The following is a 24,518-nucleotide window of genomic DNA, read 5'->3' on the forward strand; positions in this document are numbered from 1 at the left end:
CAGCAGTAGTATTCTGCACAGAATAGTTAAATGCCAGAAATGAACCAGAAGTTAGGGGCAGAGATATAAATTTGTCCAGAACTCCTGGCTCTCAACCCTGAATTTTAACCACTAGACTATGTTCACTTCCAGTGGGAGTCCAACACATAAAATGAATGCAGATAAGAAACACAATGGTGAAATTCCCTATGAACACAGGGCCAGAACAAAGACTATGCACCACTTAAGCCTGTCAGGATAGACCTTGCCTTCCCGCTCTTGTCACACACCCAAGACAGAGGTGAATGCCACCCAGTGTGATTCAGGCTGAATGGCTGGGGCATCATGAGTGATGCAGCATCAGAACTACCAGTAATGTTTACATTTCCTCTCCCTCGCCATGATCCATGTTGCAGACAACTCACTCAGCCTCTCAGGCAAGTTTCTGGACTTCATCACCCTTTCAGCCATCTGTATAGTGACTAAGTGTTTATCCATGCCTTAAGACATCTTTACAGTGTTAAATCACCCACCATCCCCTCTGTGCACAGATTACAGTAACTCCTCACTTAACATTGTCCTGGTTAACATTGTTACATTGCTGATCAATTCGAGAACATGCTCATTTAAAGTTGTGCGATGCTCCCTTATAACGTTGTTTGGCAGCTGCTTGCTTTGTCCATTGCTTGCAGAAAGAGCAGCCCGTTGTAGCTAGCTGGTGGGGCCTTGGAACCAGGGTGGACTGGCAGCCTCCTATCAGCTCCCCACTCCCCTAAGTTCCCTGTGTGGCAGCCACCCAGCAGGCTATCAATTGCCAGGCAGTTCAGGTGTTCCTCCCCTCACTGCCATGTGCTGCTCCTGCCCTCTGCCTTGGAGCTGCTTCCGGGAGTCTCCTGCTTGCTGTGCAGGGGTGGGGGTGGGGGGAAGAAGGGAGCTAATGTCAGGGTGTCACCCTCTCCCCCGCTCCTGCCCCCCTGCTTCTTTACCCCACCTGCACAGAGCAGGGGGAGGGACACGACAGGGCTCAGGATGGAGAACGTTTGCTGGCAGCGGCTGCTGTCTCAAGTTGCTGATCTACTTAAAAAGGCATTGTACTTAGAGTGAGGTCAGTGTACTTAAAGGGGAAATGTGTGTGTCTCTCTCACACACACACGGTGTGTGTCTCTGTCTCTCTCTGCCATGCTATCTCTCTTCCCTCCATTCCTCCTGCCTTGTAGAGTGTGAGGCTACATTAACAACGTGTTAACCCTTGAGGGCTCAGCCGAGTGCTAGTTCATCATTTATCAATAAGGCATTCCCTGGGAAATATCCCATCCTCTTCCACCTTCTGACTCCACCACTTCAGCCAAGCTTCACAATCATCATTGCTGTGTACAGTATTAATTGTTTGTTTAAAACTTATACTTTTTGTCTGGCAAAAAAAATTCCCTCAAACCTAACTCCCCCTATTTACCTTAATTCTTATGGGGAAATTGGATCCGCTTAACATTGTTTCACTTAAAGTAGCATTTTTCAGGAACATAACTACAATGTTAAGCGAGGAGTTGCTGTATATTAAGATTATAAGTAAATGCCTAGGAATAAGCAGAGATCTTTAAATATGTTCCAAGAGTTATGCTTGTTTCAAGAACAGTGACTGACATCAGTTAACTTTTGTTGTCCAGCATGTGATGTGGCTTAATAAACCAAATAGTTACTCTAATTGAATTGAAGCTGTATTTTATTGTGAAAGTCTCAGAAAGAAACTTTGTTTCTTCATCATTTGTTATAAAAGTTTCCCAAGACAAAACAGATACTCATCTTTTTCATCAGATATATTTTTAGATCAAGGTTAAGTGGGTACTGCAGTGAATGTAGCAGTTTATACATGTTTATCCACAAAAGTATCTAATGAGAGCATATTGCAGATTACTAAATCATATGGATCATTGTACTTATTTGGTGAAAGAAGAGCAGTAGCAGAATCAGGTATCTGTCATGAATATAATGAAACAGTGTTATTCTATTTTCTTTATTACATCTCTAATCTTTAGTATTCCCTAGCAGGATTTCCCCCCTCCCTGTGGTTGTGAGGAAACAATTTTCCCAGCTGTCCCTTAAAAACAAAATGAAACCCAGTACACATGCTACAGAGTCCAAACTCACCACTTTCCTAGGGGTTGGCTTCACTGGTTGAGGGGAGACGAGGAAATCAGTTCTAAGGTTAATTTTAAAAGTTTAACTCAAACCTGTTCCCTGACTTTCCTCCTCAAGTTCCTTTCACAGACTGCTCTACCAATACCTAAAATCTGTCCCCTCAGAAAGGCACACCCATGGCTTTTTTACCTATGTGGTGTAATGAGTGAGCCAGCAAAGTCCACTTGACCCTTTCCAAGCAGGATCAATAGCTGCAAAAATGGGGGTGAGATGAGTTTCAAGCAAACACTGCCAGCCTAGTTTAACAAAGAATGGCAACTGGCCTTAAAGAGTGGTGAGGCAGTTTTGAAACCTTGTGCCTGCTACTTTCCAGTTTGGAGGCTGCTGACTGGTAGAAGAGGTTCCTGCCACCATCTGCACCTCCTTGGTGCAGGTGGCTGCCTTCCCATACTTGCATCTCTCATGGCTGGCAGCTGCAGGTGCCATTCTGGAAGGTGTTTTCGAAAGGGCAAGGCAGCAGGCACATTCTTTCCAAGGAACCTTCAATTGTTTTTCCCACTCCTTAGCAGCAACGTTAGCTCCCTGCAGAGAGGGTAGCTATTTGACAGCTTTCCTCAACTTCTGGTTGTCTTCTTTTCTCTCCAGCATACTCTGTGGTTCCTCCTCTCCCTTCTCAGTCAACCAGAGATAGGAAGTTGGGAACCTCTTGTAGCCTGACTGCTCCCTATGGCAGTGATGGCTCTCTCATGGCTTCCTGAACTCCTGGGTCCCAAGCACCTTCTGGAGCCCACTCTGAATGTGGGATGTGGATCTATAGGTCCCAAAGATCTGCCCTTAATTGCTCACTGCATCTGTGACTTGAAAATAGTTCACTCCCAATACAGTGAAAACTGTAGCTACACAAAAGAATCTGCCGAATTTTAGCAAAGGATTAATGCTTAATTCTCAATGCTCCAAATGTGAATTTTTCTCTCATGACTTTTCCTGACTTTGTGAAATCTTGCGGTTTGAATCACCATGTATGTATTTGTTTTGCTGGAATTTAACATCAATATTACTTCCCCTCCCCCCCCGAAACTAAGATGGGTTATAGCCTCTATTTAGTTACTTAACGTTTGTGCAGCACTTTGAACATGTAAAACAATAAAACTACTAAGGATTACTGGTGGTAATACAACAGCAGCTATTGCTCTTACACACACTGGGTGAAATCTTTGCTCCATTGAAGGCATCCTTCCATTCTAAAGGGTTTGGGTTTTTTCAGTTGCTTACAATTTTGTCAAATTTTCACTTTTTGGACAGAAATGTTCCATGTCTGGTCACGGCCCAAGAGTTATTTTTATTTATTAGAAGTTTGAGTAAAAATAATTCAGTGGGCTTTTGAGTACAAAGGCAGTAAAAAAAACACCCACCCACCGCTCAACGCCACACGCTTGCTCTCATAATATTTTTTAAAACTTTATTTTTAATAATTCCTGTGCCTCAGCACAACCAGGGAGAAGTTTGAGTTGGGGACAGTCCCTAGGTCAGACATGTGTTTTTTTGGACCCATTAAAATCCAGTTTGAATGGACTGTGTTCTAAAGGTTTAACAAAACCCTGTTCCATTCGTGCACACAAAAGTCCTATTTTTCCTCTCCCTTACACAACTGTAAACCAGGAGTAACTCCATTGTAGTGAACTGTGTAAAACTGGTGTGTGTAAAAGAATATTCAAGCCCTAACTTTTTACTAAAGATAAGAGTTCTTTAATAATGACCAACCAGTGTTCTACTAGCACTGTGCATGCATGCATATGTGAGCTGAGTGGAATTTTTGCTAGCTGAAGGTGTGTGTCTGGAAGGAGACAGGACTTCAGATGCATCCTGCTTCTTTCCAGGTGATGTTTGAAGGTGAAGATCAAGTATAAATTTGTCCGTCACTTCTGGGTGTGGAACATTGGTGCATTCTACACGTTCCTGTCATCTTCTGTCCCTGCCGTATTTGCAACGCGTTTCCAGAAACAAGTGTGGGTTTATCCCCACCAACTTCTCTACAGAATTGACAAAGATGGCTGCCATGCTGCTTTCTGTAGAAACAAATTGTTTTGAGTTACAAGTGCATTTTGTGAACCAATCTTTTTTGGACCCTCATATTTTAGTGAAGAGCTAATATTTGAGGGCACCAGGACAATGCAAAACAATATGGTGAAAATGTATGATATTTCAAAGCCATTGCTCATCCATATTGCCCAGCCCTATTATGCACCAATAATATGTTGTAATGAATGGTATAAAATACCCAGTATAGGATAAGGATTTTGTAACAGGTTGTTATGACATCATGTATTAAGCATTTTAAAATTTAAAATGTACTAGCTATGCAATGTTATGAATAACACATCTGAGAATAAATTATTGGGATATTTCAATGTTTAGGGACAGTCTGGCACAGAGCTTTTGTACAAATGCACAGGAGAAGGTGCACAGCACCTCACACCGCATGTGAGGGTCAGGGATGGTTACAGTCCCTGGGCACAGGGGTTTCTTCCTTCCTTGAACCCTTAGAGGTCCACATAGCCCCCAAGGGAGGAGATGAGACTATGGCCCTAATGGTGCCTTCCACCACTCAAACATTAGGGATAGCAGATTGCACCATGCACTACCCTAAAAGACAGAGCAGTTTGCGCACTGCCTGCTAGGATAAGGAAGCTTGGTGAGGGATTATGTCTGGCCCTGGGGCCGTGCAGCTCCACATAGCCCCAATGTAAGGCTGTGCCCTAAAGGCACAATCAAATCCTTCAAAATTAAATTACATATAAATGTCACCTTTTCATTTAAAGAGATTTGGAGGATTTTATTTCCAATCAACTTCATTGAGTGATTGGTGTTTTCTTCTGAAACTGAAGGAAAGTACACATCCAGCAGCACTGATTTGACACAGAAACCATTAGTAGGAGGAACTGGAGAAGTTCTATGCACTGGGCATTCAGGGCTCTACCCTGCAAGCTGCTGAGTGCTCTGGCCCTAATAGTGCTTTGCGGGTTCAGGGAGAGCGTGCTCAACACCTTATAGGATCCAGGCCTCAAGCAGTTATTTTAAGGCCAGCATAAGAAGTCAGTTTCTAATAAGAAATTCTCTTGCAGTTTCACTAAGTGGTGCCCAAGTTCTAATACCATACATGGATCAGAGTCCAGTGTGTCCTTCCTTAAAAATATAGACATGTAGGGGTCTTGTCATCTCTTTTTTATTTAATGTAAATATTATTTTAGAGGAGAGGTAGCATGTGCCACTGGATATGGCATTGTGCTTGAAGTGCAGGCAGCTGAGGTCTATTCCCAGCTCTGCCGCTGATCCCTGTTGTTTGATAATGGATGAGCCATTGGCACCCTGTGCCTCAATTTCCCTATCTGTAGACTTGGCAGAATTTGATTTTTTTGAAATACATTTGACAGAGATCAGTTTATTTTGAAGCATTTATTTCCCAATATTTAATTGATTTAAAATTTCACAGTTGTGAGAAATTATGGTAGGGTGTCACAAAACGTGTGGGCGGGTGGAGGGAAGAAAAGAATTAATGACCGTAGATGTTGCGATTCAAAAAGTTGAAGTTTGATAACTGTTAAAAACACAAATTGTCAACAACATATCAAAATGTACAAAGTAAATATCCTTAAATCAACCTCTAATAAGTTCTCAAGCAACATTTTTCTTACTATCTGAAAATTTCCATGGAAATATTTGTCAGTTTGTGTGTGTACAGTGAAATCAACATCTATTAATACAAATCTAATCCTTCCAAGCCTAGCTAGCTCTAAAAAGGAAATAATGATACCCACCATCCTTTGAGCTCTATAGATGAAAAGTGTTCTAAATAAAAAGACAGATGGGGAACTGAAATAAGTAGATCAGGTATATTACAACATATGGAGTAAGGTGCTGTTTTATGAACACATCAAAGACATTTCATTTGTGGAAGTACTTGCTTGGCATAGAGAACAAAACATGTGGAAGGGAGGCCACTTATATTGTTATCCCTCCTTGTTGCATGTTATTTTGAATGACTTTTAAAAAGGAAGAGAGAGAAAGAGAGAAGTACTGGACTGGAGCCTGGATACAGCTGCTGCCAAGACTGATGTCCTAGCAGCCAACCTCTGCATACATTAATTTCTCCTCTTTTATAGCTATTTGGCTAGATCCACTCCTGCTGGTGCAGCAGATTGAAGTTGTAATCAAGTGGGATTTACCCTTGGAGAAAGGCAGTGTTTGCATCTCTCTCCTCTGAGGTAGCCACTGGGCTCAGGAGAGATCTAGTTCTAGACTCCGTGGAAGGTGAGGCAAGACAAAGGTTAGGTGAGTCAGCAAGTCTGGACTGTGCCAGACAGCTCTGGGTCCCTTGTAAGTTGGGAGTGTGGCAGGCAACTTTCCCAACTTTTCCCACTACAACTTTCCCGCCCTGTAGACTTTAGGTCACTGAGACCAAAACATTTGGGTTAAATGTATGGAATTTGCCAAAACACAGGACTGACTACAGCTCACTCTGTAGATAATTACAGTTACAATTACAGACCCAGGCAGAGAGGTTTATTAGAAACAGAGTGAAGATATGGGTCTGACCACTTATCAGGAGAACACATTTTATTGCCCACGGGGATGTGGTGTGTTCTGTTGCTGTGGGTGCATGATTCTCCTTGGAGATAATAATGGTTCTGTGTGTGATGGTTATAGAATTACAATTGCAGAACAGGTGGGAAGAAAATGCTTTTGTTGAAACTCACTCAGTACAACATCTAGCTTGACCCAGAGCCTGCAAAGCCTATAGCTTCTATGCAAGGCTCCAGAAGCCCTATCTGGGATCTAACTGTAAAGAGCTGAAAGAGAAAGAGGAAGGAGAGTTACCAAGAGAAGAAAGTCAATTTGTTGGAGGTTTGAGTCTAAAACTTGTAAGTATGGGAAAACTGGGGTCCTTCTTATACAGGCCCCACTCCCACAAAGTACATCCATGCTTAGTGTTCAAAATGTGCTTAAACATTTTGCTGGATTGGGTTGATAGCTGTTGAAAGTAGATGTACCCTCGAAGCCATGTTACCTTCCCCTCTATTTTATTTTCTGGGTTTTGAGAGTTTTTTTTAACTTCCTTGCCTCAGGGCAGGTGACACAAACCTCACCTATTGCTCTTTCTACATCTTAGAAGCAGCATTTCCTGTCTGTGATTGGGAAATGGTGTATCATTTCTATCAAGCTGGATTTTCTCTCTCACTTTACTGCTGTTGTTACCTTTCCATCTCTATTATATATAGGGCCCGACCAAATTTATGGTCCATTTTGGTCAATTTCATGGTCATAGGATTTTAAAAATCATAAATTTCATGATTTCAACTATTTAAATTTGAAATTTCACAGTGTTGTAATTGTAGGGGTCCTGAGCCAAAAAGGAGTTGTGAGGGAGTCACAAGGTCATTGTAAGCAGGGTTGTGGTACTGCTACCCTTACTCCTGTGGTGATTCTGGCGGCGATGCTGCCTTCAGAGTATCTGGGAATGGTGGCTGCTGGCTGGGAACCCAGCTCTGAAGGCAGAGCCGCTGCCAGCAGCAGCGCAGAAGTAAGGATGACATGGCATGGTATTGTCACCCTTATTTCTGTGCTGCTGCCTGCAGAGCTGGACCCTCAGTCAGCAGCCACCACTCTTTGGCCATCCAGCTCTGCGGGCAACAGTACAGAAGTAAGGCTGGCATGGTGTGGTATTGCCACCCTTATATCTGCGCTGCTGCTGGCAGGGCGCTGCCATCAGAGCTGGGTGCCCTGCTAACAGCTGGTGCTCTCCAGCTACCCAGATCTGAAGGTAGCACTGAAGTAAGGTTGGCAATACCACAACCCCCATTAAATAACCTTGTGAGCCCCTGCAACTTCCATTTGAGTCCCAACCCCCAATTTGAGAAACTCTGGTCTCCCCCGTGAAATCTGTATAGTATAGGGTAAAAGCACCCAAAAGACCAGATTTCATGAGGGAGACCAGAGATCTTGGTCTGAGACATGTTTTTTGTGGCTATGAATTTGGTAGGGCCCTAATTATGTGTCCCCACTGTTTTCCATCTTCTTTTCTTCCCCTTGCACACCTGTTCCTCTTCTCCCCCACATTACCATTCTCCACATCCTGCACTGTCTCAGTCCTCTCACAGTACCAATGCAATGGATGGGTCAGAGAGTGTTAATCTTCTTTTATCCTAATCCCCTTGACCTCTCCACCTCCAAAAAGCTGTTGCAGGAACTACAGCTCTAGAACCTTCAGGCAGTGGTACATAGGCTGGTAGTGTGATTGTTTTCCCCAAAACTATTGTCAGACAGTCAGATATATGGACCACTCTGGTAATGCACTAGTGCCAGGGCCGGCTCCAGACCCCAGCGCGCCAAGCGCACGCTTGGGGCGGCGTGCCGCGGGAGGGCGGCAGGCGGCTCCGGTGGACCTCCCGCAGACATGCCTGCGGACGGTCCGCTGGTCCCGCGGCTTTGGTGGAGCATCCGCAGGCGTGCTTGTGGGAGGTCCACCGGAGCCGCGGGACCAGCAGACCCTCCGCAGGCACGTCTGCAGGAGGTCCACAGGAGCCGCGGGACCGGTGACTGCCAGAGCTCCCCCCGCGGCGTGCCACCCAGCTTGGGGCGGCGCAATTCCTAGAGCCACCCCTGACTAGTGCAGGGGTAGGCAATCTATGGCACGTGTGTTGAAGGCAGCAGGTGAGCTGATTTTCAGTGGCATTCACACTGCCCGGATCCTGGCCATGTCTGAGGGGGTTCTGCATTTTAATTTAATTTTAAATGAAGCTTCTTAACATTTTAAAAACCTTATTTACTTTACATACAACAATAGTTTAGTTATATATTATAAACTTATAGAAAGAGACCTTCAAAAAACATTAAAATGTATTACTGGCACGCGAAACCTTAAATTAGAGTAAATGAAGACTCGGCACACCACTTCTGAAAGGTTGCTGACCCCTGCACTAGTGTATTGTTTTAAAGGGAGCTGGCTGAACAAAAGGCCATGTGTATGACTTTGTGAAGGCTATAACAAGGTTAAAAAAAGAACTAGATAAATTCATGGAGGATAGGTCCATCAATGGCTATTATCCAAGATGATCACAGATACAACCAGAGGCTTTGAGTGTTGCTAGCCTCTGTTTGCCAGAAGCTGGGACTGGATGACACAGAATGGATCACTTGATGATCCCCTGTTCTGCTCAATCTCTCTGAAGCATCTGGCACTTGCCACTGTGAGAAGACAGGATATGGGGCAAGATGGACCATTGGTCTGACCCAGTATGGGCATTCTTATTACTGCAGTACTTTATTCTCCCTGTGGAGAGAAGGCTATGTATCCAGAATATGCACTTCGGCATGATAATATGAAGCATTTAGTGTACAGTCAGGCAGTGTGGCTGCATGAACATGTTCTCATGACAGGAAAGTGTACTTTTGTATTTCAGGGAGCTATTTGTGCAGCAACAGGTTTGTTCTAAGGAAAGAGGTTTCTCACTGAGCTACCAGAGCTGTGCTCCACAGGCTTCAGCATGGTACAGAGATAAAAACATTGTGCCTCTGACCTACAGAATCTGAAAATGGAATATCTGCATTACAGTCTTGAGTTTTATTCCAACGAAGGAGAGCATGTGGACATTCCTAATATGAAGCAAAGAGCTGAATCCTGCTACTCTTACCCATATTATTAAATACTTCTGTTCTGGTAGCTTCTAAAGGTCCCAGTCAGGGTTGGGTGCTGTACAGCACAGATTGGGTGCTGTACAAACATCAAAAAGAGACAATTCTTACTTTGAAGGATTTAGAATGGTGGTTGGCCATAAATTTAATATCAAAACTGGTTTTCAGTGGAATTCTAGGTTTTTGCTTTAACTTGGTGAAAAATTGAAATTTTCCTCAGAAACCAAATATCCAAAACCAGAGATATTTTGATTTGGCTATGCTGCTGCAGTGCCTCCTGGGAGTTGTCTTTTAGTTGCAATTTAAAGACACAAACAGACCAAGGACATGGGCTACAACATACTAGTTCTCTCACCTGCAAATAGTACCCGTGATTTCATTGGGATTACTTACATAGATAAAGACTGCTCATCTGAATAAAAGTTAAAAGATCAAGCCCATGTCACAAGCACTTATCCATATTGTATATCACATCCCATGTAACCAGAGAATTGCTCTGATTTCACAGAAGTCCCTATGTAAAGTATGTTTATGTCAGCACTCAGATACCATAGTGAAGGGCCTGCATAGGGCTGAGTAAAATGAAGATTTTGTTTCTTTTTTCTTCTCACAGATTGACCATTTCTGCCGAATGCCCCATGCAGCTCGAAGACTTCCCCATGGATGCACATGCTTGCCCGCTAAAATTTGGAAGCTGTAAGTTCTTGTCACAATTAAGAATGTTGACTATAGTTTTGATCTGGCTTGTCATTTTCAGCCAGTACAGTTTATGTGCATCTTTCACTAGATATGACTGATCGGATCCCACTCAATCTTCCCCCTGAGTTCTTAATTTCCAATAGATGGGAAACTATGTGTAGCACTGCTACTTTCCAGATCATGTATCCCTCCTGGCAGCCTGTGTCTCACAAGGATGACAGGTAGTGGGGGTATTTAACAATGCCTATTCAGTACTAGATGCAACCAAATCACTTTTTTAATAATTGAGGTTTTTACACGTATGGAAAAAGTGGAACTTTCCCTAGTGTCAACTGTGCTCTTACGGTATTTACAAATGTATTATTTGGTCGTGTTCTGTTGACTACAAATATACAGTACAGATATCTAGAGGTTGGCAAAACAGGAAAATCTGCCCATCTTGTCTTTGATAAATCTACTCCTATATCTTATTACATGAACCTGCGTACATACACATACAAACATTATATATACATGCACACTACTGTTTGTATATACAGACACACACATTATCCTCTAAATTGTATGTTGAAGTGCTGATTTTTCTTGATACCCTGAATCTGTAATCCACCATAATGCTGTCCTGCCAGCAGCTTACTTTAAAAATAACCTTAAGGGATTGTATGGCTATATTTAAATACAAAGCCCTTAATTAAAGTACAGACTAGGCTACTAGAGTAGACATCTTTTATTTCAGTAATCAAAACACAAATTCCAGGTGCAACGAAAGTCTCCCAAGGCTTTTGAAGTTACCCGTCAGGGTTTTTAACGAGTCTCTGGAACAAGTTAATTCTCCCCCCGTAACACTCCCTCCCCCATATCTTTTTTTTCTAAACATCCTATTGATGTAAATTCTCTAATCCTACCAAGATTAATCTTTGCTTTTATCTGCTGTATGTATGCTGGTTTAATATTTGTTATGCATTGTCTTCTTATGATCATGTTGATAATAAGTAAAAACACTATATACAGTAATGATTACCAAACTCAGTCACTTGATTTCCCTTCCTTTGAAGTGCAAAAAAGACTCAGCTTCATCTGTGTAGACCCAGATATTTCTTACAGGGTCACTATAGGTTCAAGTGCATCAGTTAAGTGCAATGATGTTAACCTATGACAATATAATTTGAAGTCCTGTCACTCACTTGCATTACAAGATCCTAACTTAAAGGTTTAAGAGCAGACTATCGATTTCACTCCAAACTCATAAAATGTGATATGTGCATTCACAAGAAAATATGATTTGTGTGAGAGAAGCTAATTACATGCTGCAATACAAATTTGGAAAAAAATTCCACCCTCTAAGTTATTCCCAACATCATGGTATCTGAGCACCCCACAATCTTTCATGTATTTATCCTCACAATGTTCCTGTAAGGTAGGGAAGTGCTATTATCCCCATTGTACAGATGGGGAACTGAGGCTTAGAATGTCAAAGTGACTTACCCAAGATAACGGAGGAAATTTGTGATAAAGCAGGGAATTGAACCTACATTTCTCAACTCTTAAACTAGTACCCCAACCATTCTTCCACTCCCATTAAAGGTTTTAGATGTTTGCTAATGTTCTTTGATATTGTGACAGCTATGGCTTTTAAAGTGAAACCTGGTTAGCTATTAGTTCATAATGTAGAAGTAGCCATTGGGTAGATTTAAGGGCCTTACTGAATTTACAGTAAAGAATCTCTATGTGCATGCTGCAGAGTGCGAGAAGTACCTTTATATGTAACAAGTATTTAGTTTAGCAGAGGCTCCAATTCAGCAAAGCATTTAAGCATATACTTAAAGATAAGCATGTGCTTAAGTGCTTTGCCAAAGCAGGTCCAATATGATTCAATTTACTTCCCCTCTTTCCCCTCTCCCCCACCCTGACAGAGGTTCAAAAATGTAAATAAACCCATAAGAACGCAGGACAAAAAAATTATGCCACTGGTTTGAGTAAAGTCCACAAAACATTTAGAAATAAGTTTTTAAAAATGCACTTGGAGGTTGCACTTATCTAAATGTAAAGTTATATGTCAGATGTGCCAAGAAGTGCAGTGGGTAGGGGGCAAGGGCTTTTGGCACACAAATAATTTTAAGCTTACAAAGAAAAATAAAGATGGCATTATTTATTACTTTTGTGCCAAAGGCCCCTCTAACTCTTACCACTTGACACATTTAATTTGTTCTCTGCAAGTCATCTTCAACATGTCTCACTGTGTCTAGGCATTGAACCGTTTGGTGTGTGACACAGCTCACTGTTTGGACACCCCTGCAATTCCTAGATATATAGGGGCACGTTATGGCAAGTCTTTTAGCATTCTGAATATCTTTATTGTAGATGAAATACCACCCAGGAGCTTGTGAGAGCTGTATTGTGATTTAATATGCAAGTGCTTGGAGAAGGGGCAGCCAACAGATCAGGCTTTACTGGGTTAGTGTAGTTGTGTTTTCAAGAAACAAAATATTGTTACCAGTGATAATAAGACAGGTTTGTATTAAGTTATCCTCTTCAAGACTGCTTTACACTTCCACAGGTTCCACAAGGATTTCTTGCTGAGCCTGCTATAAGCAATATACACCTGGTCTGTTTTCCTCTCCATCTTTCTCTTAAAGACATTTTTAAATGGCCCTCCAGGAGAAGAGGAGCTGGGAATATAATGGAAGTAAATTTTAAACACCTGAACAGTAGCGTAGGTTGAGGAGCTGGGGAAAGAAAGAGTGAATGCTTACTAGTCAGAGAGCAGACAGAGTTACAGGAAAGCAAAATGAAAGAGTAATCACATGGGCAGATGAGCAGGAGAGTCGATTCTGAGAAGCAATCCATAGGTAATCAGGGTGAGCAGGAGATTATTGCTTTCCTGGTTGCATGTATGTACATCGCACTGTTGAAATTCTGCAAGGAAAAGTGTGAAATGTGGCATGACATTTCCTTCAATATTAAAAAAACCCTTTGTTACTGACAAAAAGAAATCTTGCTGTTTTATTCCCCATGTAGTTGGTTTATAGTTAGGTTTGAATCATGGAATGATAGAACCATAGGGTTAGAAGGGACCACAGTCCCTAGTCTAGTCTAACCCCCTGACAAGATGCAGGATTTGTTTACCTAAGACAGATGGCTAAAGTTAGATTCTGCAAGACCCTAGGATCAGAAGTTAAAGAGGAAGGATAGTGCAGTAGTTACTGTATCACCTGGAGTCCAGTCCCTGCTCTGCTACAGACTTCCTATGGGACAAAGTCACTTAGCCTTTCTGTGCCTGAGTCCACATCTGCAGAACAAGGATGAATGGACTTCCCTACCTGAGAGGTGTGTTGTGAGGACAACCATAGATTGTTAGGCTCTGAGAGGCTACAGTTATGGAGTTATATAAGTTCCCTAAGTGGATGGAAGCTCGCTCTGTAGCAACAAAATATTTTGCAGGAATAATTCCAAGTAAGGGATGGTTGGAGAGTATGGGGGAAAGGAGTAATGTTACATAATGAGCACCACAAGTGTTAGGAACCTAGTACCTTCCTGGATAAGTCCCATTTTTAGATACTTCTGCAACCCACAAAATTCCTGCTCAGCTGCAACCAAACCCTGTAGGCACCTAAACTAACTCAGCACCTAAGTTTTTGCCTCTGGGCATGTATGCTGCAGCCTCACTGCAGGTGCCCAGATACCTATGATTTGCTGCCTAAGCCCCAGCACAATTGAAACCAGGAAAGATAAACTTTCATCCACCTATCTCACTTGTGGGGCCTGGCCTGGTACGCATTCTCAGTCTGGCTACTGGACCAAGCTCCTCAGGTGAGTTCACACAAAATGGCCTGGGAAGGAGACCTGCCTTGTAACCTTTAGCCTAGTGGTTAGAGCACTCACCTGGGCTGTGGGAACCCCCCACTTCAATTCCCCATCTGCCTGAGGGGAGAAGGGATTTCAACAGGGATCAGCCACCTCTCAGATGAGTGCCCTAAACATTGGGCTGCAGAGTCACTCCCACTGCCCCCACTTTATATTTAATACTGAAGTCATACCACTTTAATTATTTGGGCCAGTGAAAGAGTTAGAATGATTCTATAGCCTAGTGGTTAGGGTACTCACCTAGGAGGGAGCTGATACTTGTTCCCCTCTCAGGCAGAGAAGGGATTTGAAGAACCAAGGGCCTCCCACATCTTGAGCAAGTACTTTCTCCACCAGGGTATAAGGAAGGTCCTGCTCCTCTTCCCCCCAGGTTTTATTTCAGGCCCCACCCCAAGACCATGGAACCCTTATTTTCCCCTAGTTTGCAAATGGCATGCGGAGATAGCCACCTAACTCCAAGCTGCAGGAATGTGCCTATCTCTGTGAGAAGGGCCGGGCTTAGCATATTCCCCATCTCATTGGCCTCTCTCATTGCTTGCTTAGTTGGCTATCCACCTAGCATGCTGGTGCTGGCTTTTGTAGATCACCTTCTAAGGTACCTATCTATTCCCATTCATTGTACAGGGAGTCAAGGTGCCTATCTCAAGCTCTGTGGACCAGAGCGTTGTTCCTGTGATTTTCTAGGTACTTTTAAATTGGGTGCAGCAATGCTCAGCATCACAGTGCTTAAGCCCCTTCATAGGTGAGGGCTCACCAACTTAGTTAACTGCAAGAGAGTCAAAAATACCGGAGTTCAAGTAATACCCTTTAGTATGTGAATACTCATAGCCTCCTTGGGCCACATCTCCATATTAAAAGTAAGGATGTTTATGAACCACATGGTAGCAATCTCATTAAAAAAAGAAAAAGGAGACTGAGGATAAACCTGGGCCTAGAGGCCAAGTCCTGGGCTGGTGTAAACAGACTCAGCTCCATTTAAGTCAGTGGAACCACACCAGTTGATACTAGCAAGGAATTTGGCCCTAGCTGTGCACTCTTATATTAAAACTGTTATATTATGGGAAAGAGCTAATCCCTTCCATGGGCGAGTTCAAAGTACGACTTCCATTACAGGCCGGGTACTGACTCCTCACTCCCTAAATTTGCCAAAGCAAAACTGATCCACACTGAAGTTTCACAGGCCTGAGTATAAAAAAAAAAAAGTAGGTAAATCAAGCAAGGCCCTAAAGCTGGAAGCTGTATTTATACCTTGTTTGCTGACTGGCCTTGGTAGTACTTTGCAAGAGGAGTTCAGTTGGGGCTCCCAACACCCATATGGAGACAGGTAAATAGCTGAGGCAGAGAGAAGTTAATTGACTTTCCTCAAGGTCACACAGCAAATGAATGTCAGAATGCAGATTAGAACCCACTGCTTTGGTCAGACAGCCAGATGTCTAATCCACAGACCACAGGACCCCCTGCCCAGACAACTGACTTAACTCCTATAATCTCATTTTAATCATGGTGTTAATTATATCCTTTTAATTTTGGTCACAGGATTGCCCTGAAGATGAAGTAGTTAATGTTTGTGAGTTAATGTTTGCCAGTGTTTTGACAGTATGAAATGCTGCATTATGGAGTGATGATAGGAGTCTAGTTAATGTTGTGTGATTATCTGGTTAAACCAGTTTTCTGTTTGTACTATCTCCATAGTTTTGCATGCATTTGCACACCCATACCAATTAACTTCCCCCACCAAGCTACTCCAAGCAACTTGAACTTTTGCCTGGTGTTGTCTAATGGAATGGCTAATGGTGTGAATCTAGTCACTTGCCCTCGGCACCATTCTAATACTAGTAACACTTAATAAAGATTCTCTTTTAGCTCATGGTTTGTGCCTTGGGAACTAAAGAGTCAAGATTCTATCACTAGTGGGTATTCATTGGCCATAGAGGTGCAGCTGATGGGCTCACTGTAGAGATGCTCTTGCAGAAGGGGGTTATATCCTTTTACTTTTTCCTAAGTCTTTTAATTTATTGGTACCTGCCCATGATTTATTGCAGAGGGGTGAAGTCTCTCTAATACTCTTGATCCTGTTCTAAGTTCCATGCTCCTAGGCTCTTTGCCTACCCATCATATTCTCAAGTCCTGTTCCAAGGATTTCTAGGCACCTCTTGCGGTCTCTCCTTGACACTGCTGTTCCATCTGACTGAGTTATGTAACTTAGGAGGTACGGCATTGACTTGTTTATTTCTTGGACTGTTACAAATATCAGGCATTCTATTCAACAAGCTAGTGCCTTTTTTTTGCCTTTTTTTTAAGTCTCTATGATGCTTTCAATCTGGTATTGTGCACATTTTATTGAGGTGCAGAAAAGCAAACCTTAGATCATTTCTATGAAGGCCAGAATTGCTTTTTGTAATATGATGCCCATTACACTGCTAAAGGGCAAGTATTGCTGACTGCCATTTGCAAAGGCAGTTGAGCCCAATCAGCGCTGAAAAAGCTTTGAGAAGGAGGCCTCTTCCCTCAGTATTTAATGATCTAGGTAATATACTGTCAATTTCATTGTCACAGTAATCAGTCTTTGTTGTAGGGAAGGAATGTTAATAGAGTTAGTCTGGATTTTTTTGATGGAAAAATGCAGATTATCTGAAACTAGAGTTTTTTGCAAGAAAAAAGTATTAAAACTGACCCTACTTACCAAAATTGATAAAAGTTTTGAAGTTGTCAAGAATGTTACATTGACATTTTCTAAACAAAAAAAAATCTAGTTTTCAAGTTCTGAACAGTTTTGCTTAGAAATTTAAGCTATTTATAGTAAAAATTTAAAAATATAATGGAAACAGTTATCAAAACAATGTTTCCATGGGCCTGGACTTTTTACTTTCTTTTTATCTTTTTAGATTTTGGGGCTATCATAATCTGAGCTTTTCACTTTTCAACTCAGTCTGGGAAAGGGAAAATTACCAAAAAAATCTTCAAGTTTTTTGAGGGACAGGAAAACCCTTTCCCAACTAGCTCGAGTTATTAACCTTTCACCCCTGCACAAAAGGGCACCACAAATCCTATGGCCCATATAAAGTCTCAGAGTGGGGCTTACGTGAGACTTACATGCTCCATAGGCTTGTGGTGGTCCACTTCCAATAGGTGAATTTTATCCTCATTGCTTCCTAGCTCTGGTTAAATGTATTGAAATCCTGCTCCCTTTTTAAATGGACATGCCTGTCCTGAAATCTGAATATTAAGAACTTCTCTATAAATAAGTTATATATAGACCAGGGGTCGGCAACCTTTCAGAAGCGGTGTGCCGAGTCTTAATTTATTCACTCTAATTTAAGGTTTTGCATGCCAGTAATACATTTTAACATTTTTAGAAGGGCTCTTTCTATAGATCTTTAATATATAACTAAACTATTGTGGTATGTAAAGTAAATAAGGTTTTTAAAATGTTTAAGAAGCTTCAATTAAATTAAAATGCACAGCCCCCTGAACCAGTGGCCAGGACCCAGGCAGTGTGAGTGCCACTGAAAATCAGCTCCCGTGCCACCTTCGGCACCCGTGCCATAGGTTGCCTACCCCTGATATAGATTCTGTAGCCACCAAACTTTCTAAATCATTTGGAATTACCTCTGATCTCCAAAGTCTGATGCAGATACTACTATCTATTCTGGAGTATGGAAACTTTCTGCTCCAAAGTGATCAGAACACTGAGCAGTGAGCATCTACTTGTACCAATGATAATGAAGTGTTTAAATTATATATATAAATATGCAGATTCCTATGCACAAAGACCTCTAGGATCCATGAGAAAAACACTAAAGACATAATTAATATAGGTAGGCAGCTAGTTCAAATGGGCCAGAGCGCACACAGACCAATCCATCCCCTCTCCCCACCACCACCAACATAGCAGAGCGAGAGAAAACAGCATCCACAGTGTAAAACAACATCACAACAAGCTAGAAAGGCGAGAAAAATGTTTGGACTCTTGTGCTGAAGGATGCTGCAGTTGTATTCTGGTGATTAAATAACTGTGTCTTCTGCAAGTTTTGCTTCCTCACCGCTCACCTCACTTTCTAGGTCATTCAACAACACGGGTCCTAGTACAAAACCTTGATTAAAACTGATCATCTAATCCTACTCTTTGCTTCCTGTCTCCTGGTCAATATTTGATCCATGACAATATTCTGCCTCGCATCAAATGACCACTTACCATCTTCAGTAGCCTTTTGTGCAGGTACTTGTTAAAGGCCCTTTGGAAGCCTAAATTAATTATGCCAGCCAGTTCTCTTTTATCCACTATTTTATTTACATGTTCAGAGAATCCAAAGAGATTCAATTAAACAATTTTTCTTTGAAGAAACTGCTGATCTGACCCTATCAGATCACAATCTTCCAGGTGTTTTGTTATTCTGTTTCTAATTATGTTTTCAACCAGTTTGCCAGGTTCAGTTGCTTATTAGTCTATTATTCCCTGGATCACACCTAGAGTCATAGACTCTGACTTTTTAATGTACCAGGGGGTGCTTCCCCTGGCTCTGTCCCAGGCCTTGCCCCCACTCCACCCCTTCTCTCAAGGCCCCACCTCTACCCTGCCTCTTGCTGCCCCTGCCCCACCTCTTCCCCCCATACCCTCTCCCAAGTGCACCCCACCCTCACTCCTCCTCCCTCCCACCATCTGATCCATGGTGGGTGAGAGGTGCTGGGAAGGAGGGGGAGACACTGATAGGGGGGCTACTGATGGGCACTCAGAACCCACCTTTTTTTTTTCCTTAGGAGCTCCAGCCCTGGAGCACCTATGGAGCCAGGGTCTATGCCTAGAGTCATTTATAAATAAGCACATTTGCTCCCCTCCACTCCTCAGAAGAGTGGTTCTTTTTAATGAGAGATTGCATGTTTGTTAGTTCAGCTAATTCATAACTTTAGATGTTTTTTGGAAGCCAATACATTTACTTCAGCTAGATTTATAGCAGAGATAAGGAGGGGGAGAGAGGGAGCTCAGAAGAAACTATTGCTAGCACAGGCTTTGTACCACATGAGCCCTGAATGGCACTCTTTTCCATCACTTAAATTTGAACTTGTATGTGCAGCTCATAATCATAAGTAATTCCAGATTACAGACATGTTTGGGGTAAACTCTAGGTCAGCCATTATAAATCGGTATAACTCCACTGAAGTACACTAGCTGAGAATCTGGTGCACCATCAGTAGCTAAGGCAGCCACCAAACAGATAAGATCACATATAATGAAAATGTTTTGATGGTTATTTTAAAAAGTGCCTTCCAGGGACACAGTTGGCATCTTTTGAAAGAGCTGCGAAGAACCCGCTGTTACAAACAAGTTTATAAAGGTTGCAAGCCCCATACTGTCTGCTTAGTAAGCAGTTTCTTCACTGGGACATGAACTGTGTCTCTGAGGCTTGTCATGCAGAACGAGTTAAAAAAAAAAAGAGTTGGAAAACATTTTTTAAGGCAAAGGGAACAAAGGTGAAATCGGGGATTGGTTTGAGAAGGGTTGGGTGGAGACTTCCTTTGAAACCTCTCTCAATTTTCCACATGTGACAGGTCAGGGCAGTCAGGTCTGAGAGAGACAGAACCTTGGAGGTTTAACTCACTGATGCAAAATTAACACAAATTGGCTTCAGATATGTTTTTGACCTGAGTTCAAAGGCCTCATAATAAGAGCATACAGAAAAAAAATGGCCCAGTTTGAGTTTCCAGCACAAAACAAAGTGCAAACTTTTGTGCCTAAATAGTTTTATTCCTAGTACCCAAGGCAGTTCTAGCTCTCAGCTAGCTCTGCCTACTACTCACAGCACCTCCCATTTACAGCATGCTGAGGGGAAGTTACTGCACATTCACAGCTGCCCAAAGCAGAACGCTGGATTAGAGCTAAAGGCCGGGGATCATTGTTTTATCCATTGACAATATTACATCATTGGTTTCCAATCCTTGCTTTATTTATTGTAAGGCCCTCATCACCATAATATCTAAGCACCTCACAAACAGTAATTACATTTAATCTCCCCCTTCCCCCTCCTCCCCCTGTGAGGTAGGGGAGTATTTTCTCCGTTGTGCAGATGGGGAACAGAGGCACAGAGATTGTAATCCCTGCTGGATCAGGATTGTGGGGTTTTTTAAGTGTTTGTATCACAACTATTACCACAGGATCCCAGTCTTAATTAGGACCTCTTGATGTTACTGGAATACAGTAATAATGAAAAAAACAGGAGTACTTGTGGCACCTTAAAGACTAACAAATTTATTTTAGCATGAGCTTTCGTGAGCTGCAGCTCACTTCTTGCTCATGCTAAAATAAATTTGTTAGTCTTTAAGGTGCCACAAGTACTCCTGTTTTTTTTGCGGATACAGACTAAAACATGGCTGCTACTCTGAAACCAGTAATAATGAAGGGATTTGTCCAAGTTCACATGGGAAAGTCTGAAGCAGAACTGGGAACAGATCCTGTTCTCAGCTCCCCGATCACTATCTCAGAAACAGCACCTCTTCCTCTTGTTAGCATGGGAATTCTCAACCTAAATCCCCAGATACCCAGTTTGCTTTAACTCCTATACAACTGCCATTTTGTATTCAGGGATTGTTTCTTTTGAAGAAACCTGCACCCTGTATTTTGGGCATGTAATCCTTTGGCTATTGGAAGGTGCTTCCTTCCCACCTCCCCCCCATTGGTCAGGAAGAATGGATTGGACACATGAAGGGCTTTTGAATGGGGTGTTAATCCTCCCTCTGCCAGTCCCCAAATCAGGTCCACTTAAAAGTTCCTCATCCGTTCAACCCATTCTACCAGCTAGAGATCACTGAGAATGTCTCCTTGTCAGCACTGCACCTACAGGAGGGGACCATCACAAAGGGTTGAGTATGCTGTCTCTACATTGCTCCTTGTCTCTGTTAACAAGGGTCCAAGATCAACCCCAATTTCCAATCCCCTCTACAGTATCACACTGCATTAAAACACTGAGCCAGCCAAGGAAGTTACAAAGTTTTTAAGTGTACAAGATGAAATGTATCATAACATTTTGACACCCACACCCCAAATGTCTGATGCGACTCCAGTGGAGCCACAGCAATTTATGCCTGACAGAAAAACAGTGGTCTGTTGGTCCACAGAAAAGATCAATCATAGGCACTAGCAGTTTAGTATCTCAAGGCCAATATATCTATATCCTGAAGGGACTTGCTTCCATTGGTGGGACATTAGTTTAGTTTCTATGACCAGTGCCATATGAAATTGCAGTTTTTCTGATAAGAAACTGGACTGGAGCCACCAACTTATTTCACATATGCATCAACATAGAAATAGCTTTTAACCATTGCCGACCCAGGCAAAATATGAACAGGTGGCCTTAGCAATGGAAGGTTGTTGTATCCCTTTGGCAAAACAGTTCCTTTATGCTTTTATGAGAGGAACGGTGGAAAAGAGTCTCAGTGAAACAGGAGAGAGCAGAGAGTGAGGAAGGGGAAAGAGAATGAAATTGTATCCTTAGCAACCCTCCCATTTCAGACAAGGCTCACAATTTCCCTGAGTAACTCCAATCAGTTTACAGGGCCCAACCGAGATTGGTACACACACTTATGTCCAAAAACATGAAACCGTCCCTGCTCCAGTAATTTTACAGTCTACACAGACAGTGGGTGGGAGAGGAAAATGGAGGCACAGAGGCTTCCATAGGGTCACACGGCATGTTAGTAGCAGAGACAGGATTAGAAACCAGATCTCTTGCCTCCTGGGCTATACTTCCTCTGAAGACTAACTTGAAACACCAACTAGCACCCAAAAAAGGGAGGCAATCCAAACTAGTAGACATTGCTGCACAGTAAGGCTTGAGTGACTTGTGCAAGGTCAGTGAATGGTAGAACTAGGAAAATAGCTCAGATCTCCTGACTCCCACTCCCATGCTTTAATCTTGAAACTCTGCTTGCTCTATGCTTTAGCTTAACTGTGAGAATCTTCCCAAATGTGGAGTCACTATCACTAAGGCATGATGCTGTGACATATGATCACATCATGCAGGATGTGCCACGATGTTGCCATGTACTGAATCATGATTGGAAAACAGACAAGCCACTGAAACAGAATAACGGACATTTTATAAACCAGTGTTCTACGCTGTGGGTCTCCGAGTGGTAGATGTGGCAAAGCAGAGCAATGGTGTCAGGATCTCACTCTATTATGTTTGTTGTTCAGCCAAATATAATACGTTTGCAGAAGAACCCACACAACCAGGATAAATTTAATATTTGCTGTAATTTCCTAAGAACTTATTAATACTCACTTAGGGCCAGATTCTGACAGTGTTGCTGACTTTCAGTGGTAACTTACTACATGAGTAGATCTATTGAAATCAATGACTACTCATAAAGTAAGATACTATTTACTGTGAATAAAGGCAGCAGAATCAGGCCCTGAATATATAAGTGTCTGGTGTTTGTATTTTAGAAGATTTTTACCTATTTTATAGAAAATAAACGAAACCTGACATTTTCTGCATGTACGTACTGTACTCAGCTAACACTAACAATGCAGTTCACATAGCAGCCCAATACGGTGATTTCCAATTCACAGCTTGACTAAACACTCACAGCAGCCTTTGAGTCAGCAGCTCACTGAAATTACTGAGCATCTTGCCTTCAAAGATACTAATCTACCTGGGAACCCCCAAGATATTTTACATTTTTAAAATGCCATCTCAAAATAGCCCTCCAGTCCAGTCTTTTTACCAACAACACTTATATTGACATTAACATTACAGGTATAGCAGAACCACAGAAGCTGAAGTAATAGATTCTGGTCCCTTCCACATGAGAGACAATTGAAAAAAATGGTCACCATCAAACATGGTGTAAAATCAATTCTCAAATTCATTCCACATAAATCAGGCAACATTACATCCAAAAATAAAAGTTATACTATAAATACTAACTGCAGTGAGCAAAAAACAGGAGACACAGAAAAGAAGATGTGAAGGGAGGAAGGTGTTAAGATGTCGCTGCTCAGGGTTGTACACATTACAGAGCATCAGCATGTTTGAAGGCTTTCGGAGGGAGTCACCCCTTATACACCACTGTAGTGACATACAGGAGCCATGAATGCCCTGCAATTCCCTGGGGCAGAATTCCCCCAGCATAGGCATTATGTTCGGCTGCCATAAGAGACACTGTGCTGCCCCCTGCTGGAAGAGCTGGCAGAGGCTCAGGAGGAACCATGTCAGGTTAGCACTGAGTGGTAACAAGATTATGTGCAGCAGCCCTTGGGGGGAGGGACACAGAATCAGAAGAGCACAAGAGTGGCTTAAAGCCACCTTTGCACCTCTTCCCTGGGTTGCACCTTCTGTGCTGCATTTCCTGGAGGCGCAGCAGAGATGCTCACACTTCACATAGTCCAAGAAAGGCTTCCAGGGCCCATGATATTGATCCATATCATCTTGTGTCCTGATGACAACTCACTCCTACATGGCTGCTTCTGAAAAAACTGCAAGGCTTTCCCTTCATACTGGAGGGAGTGATATTCCCTGATCAGAGAATTATGTTATTGGCTAGCAAGAAGTTTCCTTTTCCCATTTTATTTTTCCCTTTACCTGTAGTTTGATCAGATAGATCCCTCAATACACAACTCAACAATATGGCTCAGTATGCCACTTGTTTTTCTTAGCACATTGTTCCTGATGGTGTGGGTTTCACTACAGGTCAAGACCATGACCGAGACTCAGGTTACCCATTATATGGAGGAGCTGAGGGTGGGGAGTAAGGAGCCCCCATCCCTTGCATTGTTCCACAAGGGCCAGACAGCAGAGCAGCCCCTATGCTAGAAAGGGGCTACTGTCTAATTACTCCCCCATGGACTCAGTACTGCAAGAGAGGCAGAGAGTAGGTGGAGTTATTATGGTTCCACATTCCCTCCCCCTCTTTACCTAGAGCTATCCAGTTGTATGGTAGTTAGTATGCTGCAGCTCAGAAGGGTGTCTCCAAGTGCACACTACCTTGCTTTAGACAAACTCACTAGTGCCACCCCCCCTCATGGCTGGGCATGACATAGCAGGGTCCCCTCATCTAATGCCCCCTGCTGACAGACACTGCAGTGCTCTGCTTCTTGTGACTCAGCCCTCCAGCCAGGTCACTTAGAGGATGTCTACACAGAAACTAGACACCTG

At 42.6% G+C, this 24,518-nt stretch overlaps 2 protein-coding genes across 5 annotated transcripts in view; one reads left to right on the plus strand and one right to left on the minus strand.

The window, feature by feature from the left end:
* Positions 1-24,518, minus strand: part of GABRB3 (gamma-aminobutyric acid type A receptor subunit beta3) — a 262,321-nt gene that overhangs the window by 224,729 nt on the left and 13,074 nt on the right. The window lies entirely within an intron of this gene.
* GABRA5 (gamma-aminobutyric acid type A receptor subunit alpha5) overlaps positions 1-24,518 on the plus strand; it is a 91,933-nt gene that overhangs the window by 37,501 nt on the left and 29,914 nt on the right. For all 4 annotated transcript variants that reach the window (XM_039490555.1, XM_039490563.1, XM_039490535.1 and 1 more), the window contains exon 6: positions 10,418-10,500. In XM_039490555.1, coding sequence (XP_039346489.1) covers positions 10,418-10,500 — 83 coding nt within the window. The remainder of the gene's footprint in view (positions 1-10,417; positions 10,501-24,518) is intronic.

This window comes from Mauremys reevesii, linkage group 1, assembly GCF_016161935.1.
Source record: "Mauremys reevesii isolate NIE-2019 linkage group 1, ASM1616193v1, whole genome shotgun sequence".
In the NCBI taxonomy this organism is placed as follows: domain Eukaryota; kingdom Metazoa; phylum Chordata; order Testudines; family Geoemydidae; genus Mauremys; species Mauremys reevesii.